Source organism: Xiphophorus maculatus, chromosome 1 (assembly GCF_002775205.1).
Source record: "Xiphophorus maculatus strain JP 163 A chromosome 1, X_maculatus-5.0-male, whole genome shotgun sequence".
NCBI lineage: Eukaryota > Metazoa > Chordata > Actinopteri > Cyprinodontiformes > Poeciliidae > Xiphophorus > Xiphophorus maculatus.
In genome coordinates this window covers 9,137,640-9,156,844 of record NC_036443.1, presented here as the reverse complement: position 1 = coordinate 9,156,844, position 19,205 = coordinate 9,137,640, and the positions used below count along the sequence as shown (strand labels likewise).

At 38.7% G+C, this 19,205-nt stretch overlaps 1 protein-coding gene across 2 annotated transcripts in view; it reads right to left on the bottom strand.

Annotated features, from left to right (window-relative positions):
- The window catches only part of celsr3 (cadherin EGF LAG seven-pass G-type receptor 3), a 123,138-nt gene that overhangs the window by 81,383 nt on the left and 22,550 nt on the right, over positions 1–19,205 (bottom strand). For both annotated transcript variants that reach the window (XM_023334615.1, XM_005800177.3), the window contains exons 2-3: positions 16,834–17,177; positions 13,500–13,788 (exon numbers count right to left, since the gene is read on the bottom strand). In XM_023334615.1, the coding sequence (XP_023190383.1) occupies positions 13,500–13,788; positions 16,834–17,177 (633 nt within the window). The remainder of the gene's footprint in view (positions 1–13,499; positions 13,789–16,833; positions 17,178–19,205) is intronic.

Here is a 19,205-nt window from a genome sequence, read left to right as displayed (position 1 = left end):
GTATGCATAAAGCATCAAATCCTTGTAAAAAAAAAAAAATCCACTTCATTTGTTAGCACCCACCTGATCTCATCAATTAATAAGAGGTCTCTGTTTCTTGGCCCGACTCTCGATGGCTGTCGCCGTTTATCTGAGCCATGTTTTCTTCCATATATCACTCTCTCGCAGTTTGTCCACTCTGCTTTTAATCACCCTGTTTCTCTGCCTCACTTAATTTGCCATGGCTCCGGGCGGGCCCGTATCTTCCCGATTTTGGCTGACAAGCACTCTCTCTTTCACACCGCGGCTGCGTCAAACCCCCCGGGGATGCGAACGCTCTCACCCATACAGAGAGACACCCAGACACAATCCCAGCTCAGCTTACAACGACTTGGGGACGTTTCAGAATGATCACATCTGCCTGTCCGTGGTGTGCCTTCCCTCATGACGCCGGTCATAGCAGGTTAAGTCTACACTCGCCTGTGAGTGCACACAACAGGGAAGCAATTATATTGGAAAAAAAACAAAGAAACTGAAGTATATAGACTGGGAGAACCACCACTCCATATTCCTGCTTTTGTTTGCAGCAACCGCTCATCCGTAGAGACCCTCTCATTAATATTAAAATAAATAAATACGCATTAATACTCATGAATTATGCGTGAGGTGAGACCTTAACACAGACAACTACAAACGCATCCACACACACACACACCGATATACACTGTTTGTTATGCACACAGAGTTGAGCTCAAGTTGACAGACAGAAAATAAATTGGCTAAAGGAAGACAGTCAAAAAGGCAAAAAAAATAAAACATATGTGCATGCAGATGTACAATATCAAAAAGAGAACAAACAGAAATCCGCATCCAGAGGAATGTATGCATTGTAATTATAGTTAGAAAACCAGCAGACAGTTTCTCAGACTGAATCAAAGATGGGTTTATTTCTTGTCTCGTAAGGTGTGAACTCCATCGAGGCTCCCATTGATCAACAGCAGCGCGACACACACAACACCGGAGTAGGGAAATGGTGTGCGGTTCCTCATGCAGATGGACACAAAGGTCAAGCGATTACAAAACAGTGGGAGTCCTATTGCAAGAAAGCACTTAGAAATTCATGCAAAAAAAAAAAGCATGCATAAGCTGCATGCACAGATGGTTTTTAATGAGCATACCATAATGGAAGCGAGCACACCCACACAGCCACACAGGCGAGATGGCATTTAATAGAAACATGCAGCCGAACAAAGAAGAGCATATAGAGTGAGACGCGTCATGCAGACAGCCCTACTGAAGGCAAATGGGGAAAATTACAGCAACATGTCAGGTGGGATCATTAAACTTTTTACTCCACTTCACTGCCACTAATAACTGCTTTTGCAGTCCCATGTTTTAACAAACATAAAGCAGTTTGATAGCTCTATTGACTATAATTGGATCGCTTAAAATCTTCAGCAACACAAAGAAGAGAGAAGACTCGTGTGTGTGTGTGTGTGTGTGTGTGGGGGTGTGTGTGTGTGTGTGTGTGCGTGTGTGTGTGCGTGGGTGTGTGTGTGTGTGTGTGTGTGCGTGCGTGTGTGTGCTTAGATATAGATGAACGCTACATTATACCGGCTATGAGCAACTTTATAGAAACGGCCTCAGACCATTTTGATGGTTTAAGTCATTTGATGTGGCTTGAGAGACAGTGACTGTTTGCCATGGAATAAAGAGTGATACAGCACTCCCCCGTCCTCAGACTGTTGTTGTACACTGCTGGTCAGCTGGCTGAAAAAGACAGCTACTATCGTCTTTCCTCGCTTTCAAGTAGATAAATTTGGCCGTTTGGAAAAAATACTCAAGCTGTGAAAAACACAAGTACTTGTGATCTGCAAACTTAAGGAGTTCAGCCCGTTGTTAAAACTGTCAATATGTAATATTGTTTTTGTGGTAAAATGAATTATTTTTTGTTTTAAGCTAAAACAGAGTACACGAAGCATATTTTTTGTTATAGCAATACAAGAAAATTATGTTTATCTTTTTTTTTGCATGATATTAATTTATGCAGGTGTTTAGCACCAAAGAATACCAAGATTTTAAAAAGTTATGGTTTAATTTTTTATTTGTTGTAATACTAAAATAAGTGCTGGCGTGATTGGCGTTTTCTCCAGATTTGTGAACCAGTGAGTAATGCTCTTCTATAATAGAAATGCTTTTTGGAACCAAAATCAAAGCTTTTCTGTGCTTTTGGCTCCAAAATTCTCTATTGGAACCAAAACGCTTTTCTACATACATAAAAAAAATACATATATAAAAACATAAACAGTTATACCAAAGGTAAATGTGCACCAGCAATTACCCTGATTTAAATACCGGTTAATAACTTAAGAGTGTTAAGCAGCTGAGTGCAGGCTAGCTACCTTTGCAGATAGCCTAACTAACTAACCAGCTACATCAACGTGTTCAGCATGAGGATCACATTCCAGCCCATGCCTAGAGTTAACATTTTCATGTATCCCATCTATGTTTTCACTGGGACGCACCTACCAGCACATTCCAGCTTGTGTGATTCTCACACCTTGTCCAGAATTCAAGAAGCATATCAAGACATATTTTTCTGCTCCCAGTTTGAATTTATTACTTCATTAATGTAACGTTATGTTCTCGTGTTCCCTCCCTGCATCCTCATGTTTCTTCCTTGCTTACGTCCTTCTACAATTCCCCCCGTTCCCGCTCTCTCTTTCTCTCTCCAAATCTCACCCTTTCTTTCTTCTTTTCCCTTTTCTTCCTCTGCGCCTGCCTTAATGCATTCACACCGCCCCTTCATTCACGCAGATGTTTTATTCATCAAAGCGGGTATTCTTCAACCCCTCCTGCCCCCGGCATCTTGCTTCGCTTCGCCCCATGGCCCTCCTCCTCCTCCTCTTCCTCCAGCCCAACACATGGTGCTTCCCCAGAGGCCAGCACGCTCCCACTTGCTTCCCCTTACTCCTTCCTATTGCACTTGCTTTTCCTTACTTGTGCGTCTTTACGACGCTTAGACCACATGCAGTGTTTTAACTACTCGTTTAAAACAAAGTTATGCAAAGATTCACATTTCTCAGGGTGGGACAAAATTCCCAACCGTTGCGCTGCAAGCAAGCAGAAATAACTTGCAAGATAAACAAAGATAAGCTGTTCAAAACTGGAACAAATGTTTCGGCTAGAAGTAAAACACAGGCACTGTTTGAAGAGACTGTGACTTTGATGTATAAAATCAATAACCATAAACACAGTCTGCTGCGCCCTTTCGACGGGAATCTGAGCCCAGAGGCAAAAATAGAGATGATGTCATGAAACGACACTGGCCAGCCGACAGCCTGAGGACGGATCATTTCAGGGATGTGTCATCCAAAGGAAAGCTGCTGTCAAACAGCTTCGTAGTGTACTTCATTATTTATTAGTGTGTCGGTGATCTCACTACTACAGTGAGTATTTGTGCGGTGCCAATTTATTCCTTTCAAATCTCGGGCTTTGTTTGTAAAATCTGAAGGTTTTCTTGGGAACGCCTCTTCAGACTTGAAGAAACAAAAGCAGAGAGGAAGAAGTATCTGGTCCAGGTTAAGTTAACATTATTGGTCAAAATCAATTTCAGTAAAAGTATCTGATACAACACCTTGCAAAAATAACCATATGCCCTCAACCTTTCCACATTTTTGCCACATGCAGGCATTTCAAGGTACTTTATGTGATCGAAGAACACAGAGAGCAAAACTGTAAAGTGAAAGTAAGGGTCATGTGTCGTGCAAAAATTCATCAGCACTTTGAAGAACTTTGTTTTTTTTTCGACTACAGCAACAGGTATTTTCTGGTGTGTCTCAAACAAGCTTTACACATTCAGAAACTGAACAGAGCCTGCTTGTAGGACAAAAAGTTTGATTTTGGTCTCGTCTGATCACCGAACCTTCTTGCACATGCTTGCTGACTCAGCTCATTGTGGAAACCTGCAAACAATGGCTTCTTTGATGCTAGTCTGTCAAAAAAAAGAAAAAGAAAAGCTGGAAAATGTTTGAAAAACAAGCAACTGGAACATTATTGTTTAAATATGACATTCATATTTTGTGATTCTTCTTCTTCTCTTCCTTCATTATCGTGTCTCTTCTGATACGCGGCGTATCAGGTGTCGACAGCAAAAGCAACGAGAGTTCATACCTGGAACATGAATGTATAACATTTAAAGCCCACAAAATATTCTTTGCAGATCAACATGGTCCTCATATTGTGATTTGGGTTGGTAACTTTATTTAGAAGTATTGGTAAAAAAAAATGCTAAAAGCTTACATAATTTTCCTCTTACTCTGCATTTTGGCACTTTGAAGATTTACCACATAAAAGCCCAACGAAATAAATCGGCAGTTTTTGGATGTACCGTGACAAAAAATGTGAAACGTGAAAGATAGACTGTGCAGTACAGATTTGTGTTTTTTTTATGGTAATACCAAGAAATTACGTTTTTCTTTTTACATAACATTAATTTATACAGGTGTTTAGCACCAAAGTATACAAAAAGTCTGTCCTTCATCCTTTGGAAAACAGGAACACTGAAGATAACTACTTTCTAATTGATTGGTACAAAAATAGCAAGGTCATGTGAATATTCACTGACTCTATAAAGTTTTGATCTGATCTGAATTGTTCACTTTTAAAAGAAACCAGAAATGCCCTCGAGGAGCCTGAACCTGCACCTCACAGCTCTTAGCGTTATCTTCCTAAAACAAACCCTGCCTCCTTTTCCTGTCCTCACCAAACTCTTTTATTCATTTATCCCACTTAGTTCTGCAAATTATGCCCACTGCAGTAAGATTCTTTTTTCCCCATTCAACATGCATATTATAAATAGTGCCTATTGTGTATTTAGACACCCCTGTTTCCTCCGGCTACTTGAAAAACGGATCATTTTAGGAACTGATGGCACTCACTTAATTCTCTGTTGCCCAGTCTCAACGCACAAGAGACACAATCAGTCACTCGGTTTATGACCTTTATAATGAATGTCACTCGCTGAATCCATTCTATACCATTATCTCTTTTCGTCCCTGGCTCTCCTGTCTTTGAATGGCTTTTATCTACCCAACAACCCGCTGCCCTCATCTTCCTCTTCAGCCATCTTCTCAAACTGTTTGTTTCTACTTCTAACTCATCTCCCACTTTAAACGTTTTATTCAAGCTGCTTTTCTCCAATTTTCTTTCAAAATTACCTTTTTTTTCTTCAACATGTAATCTTAACTCCGATTCTTGAAGCATCCTCAGCGTTTTAGCTCAGAAGTGATTTCTTTCGCCATCACTTTCATTGCATTTTCTCCCAGGTGTCAGACTCGCTATACAGCTAAGTGAGTTTGTTTTACTTTCTCTCCACGAATGACTCTTAAACGTCAGACTGTTGTGCCCTGCAAATCTTTAATAAGGTATTTGTACGCTGAAAAACAGCCAAAATACTGTGTAATAAACAAGGATCAGCTAGTTATTCTAGTGTTTAAACCACACCGGAATTTAAATAACTAATTATTGTTTCTCAAATGTTTTTCTTTACAATTTTAGAATCTTTGCTCAAATTCACAGAATAAAATGACAAAAGAAAACGAATAAATTGAACATGAAAATACATTTCTTAAAAAGAAACTAGAAAATTCTTGCCTCATCAAAATAATTGATGTAAAACATAGATTTTTTTGCAGTCCGAAGAGAGTTTCAGTCTCCTGCATAATAAGCTCCATAACCTTTATAGCTGGCTCTGTGTTCACGCTCATTCCTGCCTCTGGCTACTTTACATTCACATGTCCTACAAAAATAATTTCAGAAATACATGAGGCAAAATATTAGACATGTTGCTAAAATTTGTACACCATATTTCCATATTTCTGTGTCAACTTATACTTTATGATTTACTATTTTTTTAAAATAATTGTTGACTGGTTGCTTTAATGCCAATAAAGGTATATATTTTTTTTATTCATAGCCAGTTTAGAATTGGCAAACGTGTAAATTAAAGCAGATGTTTTTTTTAAAACCTCCACTCCTTATAAGTCATGTTAACGTTTGTGAGCTGCTTGGCTCACTTTCAGAAAGAAAACGTTTGACTGAAGCTTGTGCATCTAACTGTGACAGGGGCATGAATAATTTTTAGCTTAAATATACAAAAAATATTAAAGTTTTTGTTATTCAAAGTAAAATACTAAAAAAAATGTTCTTGTGCTGCAAAAAGTTCAGGTGTGCACTCTGCTTTTGTGATGTGTTATTTTAAAGAAGCTATAAAAAATGTATTTTGTGTCCATCTTTGATTTAATTCCATTTCCTGTCGCTTGTAATTTCGTCCAGTCTGATTAAAGATCACAGACTAACCCTTTTGTCTTTTTCTTCATTTATAAATCCTTCTCTTCCCAACTGTCTCCTCTTCCCACGTTGCTTCCTGTCTTGACTTTTAAACCCGGCCCATTTTGGTGATAAAAAGTAGCATTTGCTTATATCGAGCATTTTTCTTCTCAAGCTTCATCCAGTTAATGTGCTCTCTGTGTGGGATCTGTCTCCTCTCCCTATCGGCAGGATTAGATTTCTCAGTCTAACACGCATATCTACTTTATCACACCCAAAACTAATCTGATCTCTGCCTACCGCATTTCTTCTCCAGCTTGCTCTGTGTTACTAACTCCTATGTTGTGCTTCTATCTCCCCTGGTGTAAAAATATAAATTACTTCTGCAGAACCAACAGATTTAATTTCTGTCTCTGTCCTCTCTTCTCGCCGTTCACCAGTTTATCCTCTCACAAACTAATTTAGTGCGGATCCTCGCTTCCGTCTCTCTGACTTCCGTCTCCCTTGCATCTCATGAATCTTTTCTTTGTATCGTTCAGCTCTGCGAGGCGTTGCCCCTGTGTTACAGCGAGTGTAATCACATACCTGCCCTTTTTGTCGGCTTTTATCTACACCTGTAAGGTTTGCTGTCTGCTGGGAACTTCCTGAAATCACTGACTACTTTCAGAGCTAATAAATGGCGTGCTGCTGTTTATGTCAGAGATGCAGAATATGCATTTTTATTTCTATGGAATAATTTCTATGTAGGTAAAATCTACTTCTCTTATAAATAAAAGAACATTTTTTTTCTTGTTTTCTACGTTTTCATAAGTTAACCTCATATATCACAAGGTATGATGAGAGTTTGGCGCTATGAGCCAGTGGGTTCACTAAAACTACCACTCAAGGCAAAAATCAATAAATCAATTAAATATAGAAACTTGTCACATATTTACAGGATGTCCTAAAAAGCCACCAGAAGGATTTTCCCATAATACAGAACAGTTTATGGAAAGACTGATGGATGGAAAAGTAACAAGAGAAATTTTTTAAAGCGGAAATATCATTAGATTTTGGAGCCAGATAACTCGTCTAACACAAAAAGAGCTTTTGAAGGCACGTCTCTAAAATAAAAAGGCACTATGTGCCATCTGGACCACCAGAGCACAACGCTGAAACTAAAAAGAAGCCCTTGTTGTTAACAAGAAGAAACACTTTCTAATGGAAATATAACTCAAATGGATGTTACTTATTGGCAACACAGAAAATGATGGAGTGAGCACTTTTACTTTCACTATCGATTCTCCGTGCAGGAAATGTGAGTAAAGAGGGAGGACTTCTCCTCATACAGCTCTTCTATTAAGAATACTTTTTTTGTGTGCCTCTGGTGAATATGAAGCAATTGTAAAGTTGGCTTGCAGGGAAGAAACAACCCAAAGCTGAAGGACAAGAACATAACACAGATCATGCCAAATTGAAAACAAAAAGCTCCACTGTGGGTGTTATTCGGGAAATGTACTGTTTTAGTGATGTTTGGGCTTTTTTGTGTAAAACATATTGGCTGATCTCAGCAGATAGTGCCATTATAAATTAAATCAAAACAGTTTTCTACAAATGGTCCTCCTACACATTTACCCGTTATAATTAGTGGTCGCCACCAATTGTTATCTGAAGATGGTGTTTGACTGCTTTTTGAATTTTACGTCAGTTCTTTAGCTTCCTTTGTGTAGGATTAGCTTGAAGTGGATTTTTTTGGGAGTTACAATGTTTGAGTGGTGTGGCATAGGCTGTAAAAATAAATTTTTTTTTAAAAAACCCTGCTCTGACAGCCACATTATTACAGGGTTTACAGGTTACAATTCTACAAAACTGAGATTTTCAGCAGCTTCTCTTCACTGCTGCTCTTACATGGTACTTACTAGAAGTTATGGGAGATGGGAAACATTTTGCATCTTGCAAGATTGGCTGAGCAGAACCTGAACAGACGATGTGTCTGCCTGATAGCAGCCAGAACTTTAGTTTTATTCAGACATAGTTTATCACGAAAGGTTATTCTCCACTTTTGGCAGGTACTGTACATGCAGACTAGACTCCCAACACAGAGTGTTAATTTTTTAGTGAAACTAACATTTTTGCAATTCAAACCAAACTTATGCTCCAATACCAAACCCTAAACCTGTATCAACATCAACAATAGCCCTTATGTTTAATATCTTTACATTTGACAAGCACATTTTGATTGTACAGGAAGCATATCTGGTGGTCATGAACGTACATTTGAGTAAGTGGAAGATTAGAAACCAACTTTTCAACCAGTTTTGCTCTTTGGCCAGCAGACATCCTCTGAGGTTTGGACTCACTAATATAAAACACCACAGCAGCTGTTTCATTCCCAGTTTAGATTAATTATTTAAGGAGGCAGATGTCAGGTCGCGAGAAATTTGCAGGCGCTTAAGAGCTGATTTATTTTTCTTTTCCAAAGACTCAGTCAGTGAGTGTATTTCTCATTTGTTTCCTTATAACACTAGACTTTTCTGTAAAATCAGTTGAGCTCATTTTGACCTAGTTTGGCATAACGTAGAACATGATTTTGTCAGGTTTTATCTTTACTTTGATATTTAAAACCAAAATAACATTTATTTCAAAAACATGTTTCCATGCATACATGTCACTACGGTGATATTACATAAGATACTGATGCTCAAGTCCCGGCAATGTCTCCTACAGAACCGCTGCCAGAAAAAGCTGAGTTGCTTAGACGAGTTAAGTAGAATGAGTTTAGAGTGCCTGCATTGCCACTGTATTGGTAAATCACATAACACAGAATTAAGTCATTTTATCAGTGAGGACCCTAAAACTTAACCAAACAGATGGGAACATAAACAGAAAATGAAACAGATTTGCCACTACTGACAGGTTTGAAGACAATCATCATTCTCACCGTTTACCTCCGAATCCTCATTAAAGGCTCGGTTGTATTTCAAATGTGACTTGTTTCAGAATGTCAAAATCTATCAAAAATCCCTCATCCTGTATTGTTTCTACTAATCCTCGATGAACAGTTTAATGCTTTTGTCTCAGAAAAGCAAAATCTTGCATTATGTGAAATCTCACATAGGAAATCTATATTTTATTACCAATTTGGGTTTTTGTTGCCTTCATAGAAATGGTGGTATCTTTAAGCTTGGCACAAATAGCTGAAGAAGAAGAAGAAGAAAGAAGAAAATTAAAAATGCTTGAAAAAGGATGCATTATTCCCCAACAATACGCATGTATAAGTGACCACAGTGAAAAGACCTGAAAGTAGTTAAAGCGCTAACACAACACCGAGTTAAAGCTCTAACACAACACCGAGTTAAAGCTCTAACACAACACCGAGTTAAAGCTCTAACACAACACCGAGTTAAAGCTCTAACACAACACCGAGTTAAAGCTCTAATACAACACCGAGTTAAAGCGCTAACACAACACCAAGTTAAAGCTCGAATACAACACCAAGACATCCATGGGCTTTTCACAGCGATTTACGCAGTAGGAAAGTAGGAAACCTCTCTTTTAAAGAGTTAAATTCTGACTAAGTTAAGGCTGATTGTGTTTTGTCGTCACCCTGATTATTTTTTGTCTGACCTCTGTATCTTGTGCATTGTGTTTTTGAGTTATTTTTGTGTGAAAGTTGATTATCACTGTTATTCTATATTTCTATGCTGTCACTAGTCTAATCTCCTCAGTTCCTTAGACTTGTTCCCTGCTGTTTCCAGTCCCTTGGTTTTAGCATTTGGGTTCTCATCAAATTTAAAACGTCACCGCCATGACGGGCAGATGAGAAAAAAATAATATTGAGATTTTCTTTGAAGTTAGGTTATGTGTAGGCACTACACTAATCTCTTTTCAGAGCTTGTGTGCTGCAAAGGGACATCAGCGCAGTTATTCACGCATCAAACCTGACTCAGATCTGATGCAGACTTCTGTTTCTGATTGAAAAAATAAAAGTAAAGATATGACTCCCTCTGTGGAAAACCAAGGTTTCCAGTGTTGATGAAAACCCCGGGCAAGCTGAGCTCCTGCCTGTGAGAGCGATCCATAGAGTTTCAGGGAAAAACCGAATCAAAGCCACAAAGAAAGGCTAAGGGGGAAAGGGGTAACGGCGGGGCCGGACGGAAAACCAAATGAAATACAAAGCAAACAAGGTTAGTAGATGTCTGGAGATTTCTAGGAGTTGCAGAATCAATTCGTCCCTGACTATTCCTCGTCATCCCTCTTTTTTTTTACTTCTGTTTGCCCCGGGGCGGTGAGGAGACGCTATAACTCCCGACACCTACGCAGAAAGAGCTCAACAACAACAGACCCGGCTGATTTCCCTTGTTCTCGCTCACCTCTCTTCATCCATTTCCCCCGGAAGCTTTACCTCTTTATTATTCTCACTCAGTTCATCCGTCTCTCTCCATCCACAACTAAAGCCTTTGTCATACTCAACCCTCTCCTTTCAAGCTGACTCCATTATTTCTCAATTTTTCTTGTTAAGTTATTGTAAAACATTTTCTCTGTGACACCCAGAATTTTTTTTTATATTTATCTATTTATTTTGCAATTATTTTTATCCCCTTTGTCTTCATTTATTAGACTTAAGTCTTTTTTTTTTTTTAAATAATTAACAAATCATAATTTATGATTTGGGAAACATCCAAAAGTTAAAGTTTTTTACTCGCAGTAGGAAGTGACATGTTGTGCTATGTCACTTCCTTCTCCAATGAGCTACAGTGAAACAAAAATTGTGACCTTGGTCTTGTAGCGTTTCAATGCATTGAATAGACATAAAAGTTAAACATGAATTGTATTGCTAATTGCATTTATCTTGGTTTTTGAGCATTAACTAGAAGATCCCACTGGCTCTCCGACTAATTACACAACCATGACATCAATCCCAGCTCCAAGCTCCAACTTCCATCAAATTATTTTCATTCACTGACATAAAATGTACTACTTTAAAACATTTCCATATCTCTTCGTGACACATTGTTTTTAAGTCGCTGCCCGTCTCATTCCTTATTTTAACTGAACTCACATCACCGGTCCAGATATGTCTGGAAATCTGGATCCTCTCTGGTAATGTTTTGGTGGGATCCGCCCACACAGCTGGGAATTCACAGACCAAACTTTTTACCGCATTTCTTACCCACCAAATAACTTTTCTCTCCTAAATCCGATTATCTAAAATGATCTCCACCGCTTTTCTATTTCTCCCTAATAAAGATTTTATTACTTCTTCTCCCTCATGTTCCCATCAGCTCTACTTCTCAGATTTCTCTCCATTCTGTAAGCTTTCCTGGGCTCCTTCATCTCTCTTTCACTTTGTCACAACACTTCTCTTTCTGCTCTCCTCATTTCTTATCTCTCTGCTCATCTCTTCCCCTCCGTCTCAGTGGGAGACTGGAAAACGTTCTGCCTCGCTCATGAAAGAGAAGTGCCGCTTCCTTCTTCCAGCTCTCTTTTGACGCGAAATAAAAAGAAATGTAAAATATCCCCCAGACTCGGATATAGTCGCACACAACCTAGTCTCCATACTCTTTTATATCAAGTCAATGACTGAGGCAATATAAAGGGACAGAGAAGAGGGATGATGTCTGAAAAGAGCTTGGTCTATTGGGCAAGGTAAGAAAGATGCAACAGCTTTTGTGTCTGGGTTATAGCAGGCGAGAAGATGACGAATTAAAAAATAGCAACTGCCTCTCTGCGTGTGTTTGTGTGTGTGAATGCCTGTGTGTTACAGACGAAGTAACAGGTAGTTCGGGAGGAGGAAAGGCTCCCGTGAGGCGGTGTGTGTGTGTGTGTGTGTGTGTGTGTGTGTGTGTGTGTGTGTGTGTGTGTGTGTGTGTGTGTGTGTGTGTGCGTGCGTGCGTGCGTGTGTGTGTGTGTGTGTGTGTGTGTTTTCATGTTGTTCGTCTCAACATGACAAAAGAGAGACAACGGAGTCGATCAAAAAGGAAGTCAGTGTGGGACAAGAACAAAGAATCACTGACAGTCTGTGTTACTTTACCAGAGCACACTTAAAGACTTAAAACAAAAACAGATGGATGCACTCGCTGCTCTTTACTTTCAATGTGTCTTCAGCTTCTAAATTAATAATGTGGAAGCAAACATTGGTTTGTTCCTACCGCTAATGTCTATGAACAAATTCATCATGATATATTTCCTGTATTTGTAATAAAACATGTTTTTTTATTATTAATAAATTAAGTAATTCAAATGCCTTCAAGTTTTCAAACATTTATGTCAGGTTGGCATATTGAGAAAGAAAACATTGAAAATGTATCTTGGGTTTTGGGTTAAAAAAAATATAAAATTAGTTGCAAAAGTTTGATTGTGAATTTTTTTTTTCATTCACACAGAGCTAAACACTGTGCTGAAACACCCACAAACAACCAAAATGATTTTTGAGCTAAATGCTCGTTACAAAGAAGCAACAAAATTTTTGTTGCCATTACAAAGATCCTGTTAATATTCCTGGAGTGCAAAACAGACCCTCAGAATGCTACTGCCACCCCCATGCTTCACAGTGGAGCTGAATCTTTGACTCTTGAATAGACAGATGCAAATTTGTTATGCTTTAACTTTACTTAAACTTTGGTTTCCTTCTTAGTCTCTGTTGTAGGCCACGCTCAATAAATAAATAATTAAAATGAATCACTAAAAGGCCAAAATTATATTACGGCATTCATACACATGATGGTCTGTACAAAAAGTTCACTGGAACTAAATATGGCAACACAGCTAAAATGCAATTAATTAGTTATTAATTATTCCCTAACAAATCTGCTAATTTGTGTGTTAAAAAGTCTAATGGTTCTGGTTACAATGACCTTCAATGTTTATATGCATTGAGTCATGTTTTTCACTACCGCTGCAACCCAAAGAAGGTCCAGTTTATAGCCAAGTTCACACATTCTTTACAGAGTCCGATGTTTCATTGTAGCAGTTGCACAGGAAAGAGCAATTAATATAAACCATGTATGTTGGGAGTGCATGGAAAATTGGAGGCTGTACGGCATATTCTGCCAACCGGAGCAGTCAGAACCAACACATGGACATTATAATGGTTCCGTTTCAGAAGAGAAATCTGAAATTGCTCACATTTGAGTTTTCTATTCCACAGATCAAACTGTGCCTGCACCTCTTTCTTTGCCTTCATCCAGGACTCTCTCCATCCCACTCACCGGTGTAGTCTTCACGGCAGATGCAGGTGTAGCCTCCTTCTCTGCGGGCACACACTCCTCCGTTCAGGCAGGGGTTGGAGTAGCACAGGTTGATCTCCGTCTCGCAGTAATCGCCCGTGAAGCCCACCGGGCACCGGCACCGCAAGCCGGCAATGGGATGGATCGGGCGGAACAAGATGGAAGGCGACGAGATGAAGGGCGCAGAACTATTGAAGCGCAGAACTGAGATGCACTTCATGTAGTTCTGGCAGGGCTCTCGCAAACACACGTTGTCATCAAATGGGAGAACCTTGAACAATGGAAGAGGAGAGAGGAAAGAGAAAGGTACTTGTGGAGAACAATCCCAATCACAGACCATTGTACTTCCTTGCTTAGTATTTAAGTTGTTTTGGGGTTTTTTTCATAACAGCTAAATATAACGTAGTTACTTCACAGAGCCATTTAATAGCACAATGTGGTGCTATTAAATGGCTCCACATTGTACCACTCTTAAAAGAATTATGTTACTTCTTTGCACTTAACCAAGAATTACTTTTTGGCTTAGTTTTTTAATATATTTTGAGTCATTTTGATGTTTTTTGATTTAATTAAACTATGAAATTCCCTTTGTCTTTGTTCTGCTGGTTTTTACCTCTCCTTCATTTCTAATCACCCACCTCTGCTCTATCTGCTCCCTGGTTTTCACGCCAACTTGTCTCTTTTAGCTACGACGCTGTAGATATTCACCGCCACCGGAATTAGGCCTCTGCACAGTTGTCTCTTTCAACTTTTCAGTTGTTATCTTAACTTTACAATTAAACCAGAATCAGCCCGCCTCCATCTAGCTCAGACTTCAGCCAGCTTTGCATAAACGGGAGCTGAGTTAGATGGAAACTTTAATGGCTCTTTTAATGGATATTCCTATGAGTCATAAAAAGCAGTGATGGAAAAATTTAAACTCCTCCCTTGTGAAGATGAATCAATAAAATAAAGCATGTTCCATTACAAACCAAAACCTTCAGCCAGAACCCCAATCACCACTCAGTACTTTCTGTAAGCAACAATGCACATGATGTTTCAATGGAAAGGTAAATGGACTCTCGGACGGACGGACGGACGGACGGACGGATCTCAGAGTCTGGCTCATTAACTTTCCATGTATTTCTAATGTTTTCTAAAAGTTTATCAATTAAAACCATTTTATCCTGCCAAAATAAACCTTCCAATTAATTTGATTACTCTAAATCTGCCACAGCTACTTAGTACATAATCCAGACTCTGGATCCTCAGCTGGAACTGTACCTGCTGCTGTGTTATAACTGGTGAGGATGAGTGTTTGCAATTCTTCATCATCACTGTGTTTGTATGAAATAACGCGCCACATGTCACTGAGAAATTTTCACTGCCACTTGGTTTTTTTAATCCTGATATTGGCCATTTATGTTGAATGTTTCTGTTCGTTCTGTCCTTGAAAAACCTCTGTTTATTCCCTCAAAATGTCTCTATCCTGAGATACTTTTGATAGTGTCCTCTGCCTGTCCTGTTTTCTGCAAATCTGTGATCCCTTCCTGTCTTTCATGTGCGAATATCTTCAGTAACTAAGGACAGATTTGCTCTTCCTGGAGAGCCATTACTCGTTGATGTTAGGTTTGAATCTGAATCTCCACTTAAGCATTTTAAATTGCCATATGCTTTGTTTTTGATGTACACTTTTAAATTGTAAAAATTATTTATTCTTTTTTAAATTATTTTCTAAAAACAAAAGTATTAGATTAAGATGGATGGCATCAGTACTTTTCCATAAAATTGCTTCACTACATATTAGAAATATTATGCCAGGAAGTCAACAGTATGAGGAAACCTTTAAGTAGTTTGTCACCAAACTGTGTAAGATCAGTTAGTTTCCAAAATCTGCCCATTTTCCCCATCAGATCTGGTAAATGAAATAAAAACTCAACTTGAATTCTTAAAATCAAAGTTCTTCAGTGCTGCCTTCATACCCATGAAATGGCAGCCATAGACAATTCACAATGCATCTCTGGGCTTCATTTTAGAAATGCTCTGCCCTGCAGATTTCACACGTTCACATGTTCAGATCTGTGTGTTTTTTTTGTGTGTTTGTTTCTGGTTCTGTGTGCACAGAATTGCTCAGGGCTGTGTACACATGTAGACAACAGATGCCCAGTGTTGAGTGCAGGTATGTGGATTTCATGCATGGTAACATATGGTGGTGATATTTGTGTAGTCTTGCGTGAAGCCATATGGCTGCTGTGTGATTAGCATCTGGCTTGTGTTACTGTCAGTTCCTGAGATCACTTTTGGTAAGTCAAGAGAAATCTGAACTATTTGAGTTAGGTGATTTAACAAACATGCATTCATCTCGATAAATGATCATCTCCATTAAAGTGTGTCAGCACATGAAAGCATTAAGTGCTCTATGACTTCCTGGTAAAGAGCTGTGCTAACTTTAGACTGGATGAACAAGAAACTTGGATGATGTGTCTCTTCATTCTACCTCCAGATTCTTGACCCTTAACTTCCAAATGAAATGTACATTTCACCTTCTCCTGAAAACAGTACTTTTGTCTCCCTTAACCAGGTAAGATGATCCCTCTAAGTGAGCTTTTTCAGTAATGAACGTTTGTGGCGTTCCCTCCTTGTGGATAATGGCAACGGCTGTCTGCTGGGCAGCTGTTAGATCAACAGTTTCCTTGCATTTCTGTACTGAAAATATTTTTTTATTGGTGTAATGTAAAATTCTGATTTTTTTGTAAGCCATAATCAATATAATGAACAGAAATAAACACATAAATGTGCAATTCTACATGTAAGGGGTTCACATTTTGAACTTAATTACTGAAATCCCTTAACTTTTTGGTTCTTTTTTTTTATTGAGGTGAAGCTGGGTATTTTATCCATATTTGTATTGTTTTGATTGGTAAAGTTTCTGCTTATCAGGTTCTATGTATTTTGAAAGTCAGACATTTCACTAATACCTAAAGAAAGAATGTCAACCTTTACAAAAGGGCATAATTGTCTCCTTTAAATGTATATTTGGGAATCTAAAAATAGCTACGAAATTGGTAAAGAATATATGGTTAGTAATAAACTTTTATCAACCTTTTCCTATTTGAAATAAGCTTTATTTTGTTGTAAACCTTTTTCTTAAAATCATGATCAAGTAAGTCACTAAGCATTGTTCAAAATAAAAATATAAATCTGTTGTTCAGTAAACTTTACAAATGGGTGCACAATGGCATTTCGAGTTGAATAAGGACACAGGACTAAGCGAAGCAGCTACTTGCCTGACGGCTGTGCCGAAGCATCTCTGTGTTGTGTCTTAATGTAAACAAACCTCCATCTGCGTCAGCGACGTCAGCCTGGGCCTGTTCAAATACAGCTGCTCCTCCAGCGTCTCGGAGGGGAAGAAATGGCCGCCCGGCAACGCGGCAGAGAAGCTGACGTTCAGGATGCGTCCCGGTGTCGCGTCCGAGTCCGGCTGGATGTTGAAGATGAAAACGTCCTCGACGGGCACAGAGAGAACCGCGGACACACCCTCCAGGAAGTTGCCCAGCAGCGGGGAGAGGAAGTGCTCCTGGGACATGTTCTGGAGCCGGACGGTGACGCTGCTTCCCAGCATGTCCTCTGTGATGATGAGGACACGCAGGACACACTGGGCTGAGATGCTGTGGACGCCATCTGAAAAGTTAGGAAAGAGTCGAGAGGGGAAGATCGTTGGTGTGAATCCAAACCTGTTTTTTTTTTGTTTTGTTTTTTTTCAGTGCGCCTGTCGGTTAGTGGCATATTTTAAAACATGCAGCTTAGACCAAAATGCTGTTTAATAAAGATAATAAAACATATATCACTTAAATATAACAAGTAGATACAAGCATCGCTAAGAAACATAAAATAAGATTTAAAATATGTACACAGAGATACACATACTGGAATTAAATAACAATGAACAAAAGTCGTTTTTTTTTTTCTTTTGTCATAATTCCAGTCTTTCTAACGTATGGACAGTTCTTATTTTAATCAACTTGTTCCTCAGATTGATGGAACAATTGCCTCTGTTTTTGTTTAGTTTTGTAAAAAATCCCAAACACATTAAGCAGTTAAAGTTGTAATAAAATGTAGTTTTGAATGTAGTTGAGTAAATAGATTTAAGCAACATCTAAAGTGATGAATATCACATGAAATAATAGCTGCAGCTAAATTACATTTACTAATGTGGTCTAAAAACCCTCCTGTGTGTTTTGTGTGACCTAGTCCAGGACAGAAATGAGAAAGGAAAAAGAGACAGAGAAATAAAAGAGCAACAGAGATGGAGATTAAATATGCAGTGACTCTAATACAATGAAACAATTGCTCACTGCGTACTTCACTTGCATATGACCATAAATTACAGATACATGCATTCATGGCAAGAGATGCTGCCAGCAAATTAAATATTCGGGTAATGGCTGCTGTATTAAAGAACTACATCAGCCACAAAACCCTCCTCAAGCCTATTTTAATTAAACTGTCAAGATAAATCAAATGTGATTTACTTTTTGCATCTGTTTTCACCAGAGCAAGTTTATACTTAATCTTCTTGAATCCGTTTATTCGAGTAAGAAGAACTTTGAGACAAGTTGCATTTATGGGTCATATATTATTTTAAAAAATCAAAAACAGTGACTGCTTTTGGAGAAGTAAACAGGCAGCTCTCCATATTTTGAAAGCAGATTTTGGTTAAGAAAAGGCCATTGGAGAAAAATATCCTTCTGAACTATCCCATCTGTCATGTGATGAAACATTTCTACCCTGTTAGTTTTACTTCCAGGGTTACAATAAAATCATCCATGAAGCACACAGAGTGGAAACTTCCAACCTTTGGCCCCATGCAATGTCTATAGCAGTCAGAATCAACATGTTTCTGATTTTTAATGATAGCTTGGCATATCACTGCTAGTGCAGTTATCATTCGTGTGAATAGGAATCCATTGAGCATTTAAGAAAATGGACAATTCCAGAACCATCGATGTAAACATGAAATTCATTAGTTTCATATCACAGCATAAATATACTGTATTAAATATTGTTGCACTCCACGGAAGTTTTAATAAGTCACAAAGATGCACAAAACAATTATTTCTCCTTACTTCCAACACCAGTCGTGCTCCTTTAGTTAAAAACAGTTCATTATTGACCAACAGCTATTTCATCCACAACCTGTGTTTCATCGTCAATACAGGACACACAATAGACTGCTGCTCTGTGTGTCCATATAGCAATCCATTGTGACAAAGGGGCTGCACCAACTGGAGGAGGCAATTTCTAACAGTGCGGTGGTGACTTGGTGTTAAAGTCAAACAAATAAAAAACAGTAAATCTTGACTGAATGAGTAAGGTGGCAATATATAAAAAAGGCCCTGTAGCAGGAAAACATAATACTGTGATGAAGGAAAGAGAGGGACATGGCAGACATTGATGGAGGGTGAGGGGCAGAGGGAAAGAGGGACACAGAGGATCAGGAGGACAGAGAGGCAGCAGAGGATGAAGGACGGCAAAGGAGGTTTATTAAAAACCCAGGAAGAGGAAAAGCACGCAACGGTGAAGGAGTGGAAAAAAAGGATTGGTTTTAAAAAGTAATAAAAGACACACCTGTCAAAATATGAAGAATAAAGAACCAAATACTTGTTTGGATTTTTTTGTCAATTACTGTGGACTGAAACTGTGCAAACA